Source organism: Hyalella azteca, unplaced genomic scaffold (genome assembly GCF_000764305.2).
Source record: "Hyalella azteca isolate HAZT.00-mixed unplaced genomic scaffold, Hazt_2.0.2 contig5958, whole genome shotgun sequence".
Classification (NCBI taxonomy): domain Eukaryota; kingdom Metazoa; phylum Arthropoda; class Malacostraca; order Amphipoda; family Hyalellidae; genus Hyalella; species Hyalella azteca.
The window spans coordinates 9,490-11,996 of NW_025936132.1; the positions used below are offsets into that span (position 1 = coordinate 9,490).

The following is a 2,507-nucleotide window of genomic DNA, read 5'->3' on the forward strand; positions in this document are numbered from 1 at the left end:
ATTTAATGCAGGTTTTGCAGATACCAGAAAATTCTGTTGAAAATTTTATTAGTGTTCTTTTCATTTGATCGATTTAGACTTTTTATATGATTTGCAAATTCGTACATTAGGTTTCCAATTGACATTTCATTATAATATTATGAAATTTCGAATAAACATCGGACCTTTTAAATTATAATGACTTTTTCAAGTCTTAAAAATTGAGATTTTGGAACGACATTAGTGCTAACGATTTATTTTAATTGATAAGTTTTATCTAGAAGCAAGATAGTTGCGCGTCGGTTGGTTTCAGCTTCCAGGCAGCCATTACCTCTTATGCATCACTTCTGCAAGGAAATAAAGAATTGATTAATTTGAAGAATAACGATAGCAAAGCAATACGTATAATGATAATGTGTTAGATTAAAGAATAATTTCATCATTTAGATACTTCTTAGCAGTGTCGTTAGTTATCTCGATAACCATTCACCTCATCGTTAGTTAAATTAGCTTCATACAGTTCTCGTTCAACAGTACTACTTTTAGGTACACAGAAAGCTAGCAATTTTGATTTAAATGGTGTTGATTCCTTGAAGAACTTCATTTGTGTGGCCTGGTTGTTTGAGCCCAAATTCAATTCAGAGATGTTGAATAATCCTACTTCCTGTTGACAAATTGAGGTTTTCTTTATGTATTGAAGAAACTAGCATTCGTCATTTTCATGTCAAATTTTGCATTGTTTTAATATCTACTATTCCCTGAGTTTTGAATTGTAAAAAATGTTACAAGATGACGTCATCGCGCCGAAGTAAAGACACTTACTCGTGGAATGCATAGCCGTCTGCAAAACCACCATCTGCACGGACAGGGCCACGGGCGTTGGGTGTCTTGCACTTCTAAAGCTTGTCTGGCGTCCAATGCAGCTTCGTTCAAGAGCCGCTGAAGTGAAGGTAATTCATCCAAAGCTTCTTTTTGTCCGGAAAACTCGTCGGCTGACAACGCCGGAGCTTCTGCTTCGTCCGCGACCACCAGCGGGCTGTCCGCAACTTGGACCGGCTGAGCGAGGACAGTTTCTGCGATGAAGACAGCGATGCACAGAAATGCGAGGATCGACTTGGTCATCTTCATCTCGCAGTGCAGTTGTTGAGGTTCTTTGATGTTCTTCGAGAGCAAGGAACTTGACTGGAACAGGTAGTGGGGCCCTCGGTTGCGTTCTGAGTAGTGCAGAGTCATCGCAGGGCTTATATACTCTCGCCGCGGCCACTCGAGTTTATGACTGTTTTCGACTGAAGATCAAATCGATAGAGTTCAAGGTGTTAAAATTTGTTGCATATTAAATTTAAAACATTTATTGGCAAACACTTGCATGGAAAAGGTATCAAGCAGCTTTGTTATGATCACCCCACATTGATGGAATAACTTGTTTAATTGGATTTGTATGTTTCTTAGCTTATCTGTAAATTTTCCAAACTTGTTCAAATTTATGCCGTGGCGCACACACTGCCGCAGTTTCCGCGGGGCAACCAATACACAAAATCCTTGTGTGATCGCATAGTCTTTGGTAGTACATGCATAATACATCTGACCTATCAAGAATCCTACCTAACTAGAACCATTGAACCTTACCTTCATCAAGAACCATTGACATAGTTCACAAAAAGCACGGAAATTAATTTGGATGAAATAAATTTCAACAAGTTAGGAAAAATTACATATAAGCTAAGAAAAATTCAGATTTAATTAAAGAAATAATTCTAACGAGGTGTGGCGATCGTAACAGCTTGGACTTATTCTAGGTATCAATGAGATCTGCGTTGATGTGTAGGGAGTTGTAGATATACAATTAAGCTTCCGCGTCCCATACACAACCGAGATTTGTGATAGAAAATTAAGACTAAAGCTGTTGTGTTGAACGTCATCAGTGTTGATGCTCGTCTCAATGAATAGTTTAATAACCTGGCCGCACAAAACTCGTATGTACACTTAGCGGCCGATTTCTCGTCTGTGATTGGTGGATTTAGCATGAAAAGCCGTCCTTGATCAGCTATTGGAGTTACCGACTCCCAGGCATTATTAATTTTACGGCTATTGTACCCTTGCATTCTGCATAACCAAGTAATGAACCGAACGTACGTACTACTTTTTCTTCTTCAGTTAGGTTATAATGAGAGATCGCTGGTGGTACAAAGTGTTTCAAATATTGATGATTTTTCCCAAAAATACAGTTTCAAGAATATCAATGCTGGTCTATATATATAAGGCAGTTACCCAATTGAATTTGTCCGAGACTCGTATTTTAGGCCTCAAATTAGGCCGTTTCGTGTAGGTCAATGAGAACATGTAAGTTCTAAAGAATTAAAGCTACTGATTTTTTATGTTTGCATCTTTCACATGAGCGATTTTACCGAGACAATTACATATTAGGTTACTATTCAATAAAATAAACATGGGTATTTTTTGTTGTAAATGAGATGAGTAGCTAACTTCAATTTCTGCAGCGAAACTCTTATCTACGAAGCACTTGACCT

At 37.9% G+C, this 2,507-nt stretch overlaps 1 protein-coding gene across 1 annotated transcript; it reads right to left on the bottom strand.

Moving 5' to 3' along the window:
• Nucleotides 1-200: 200 nt before the first annotated feature.
• LOC108676906 lies at nucleotides 201-1,212 on the bottom strand. Its single transcript, XM_018165062.2, has 2 exons — nucleotides 802-1,212; nucleotides 201-326 (listed from the first exon to the last, which is right to left on the bottom strand). Exons 1-2 carry the CDS (start codon nucleotides 1,210-1,212, stop codon nucleotides 321-323), a joined length of 417 nt encoding a protein of 138 aa, XP_018020551.1. The 3' UTR covers nucleotides 201-320.
• Nucleotides 1,213-2,507: the final 1,295 nt, after the last annotated feature.

Bases quoted from the DNA above. Each gene is read 5' to 3' on its own strand.
- LOC108676906 (XM_018165062.2), bottom strand. From the start codon at position 1,212: ATGACTCTGCACTACTCAGAACGCAACCGAGGGCCCCACTACCTGTTC.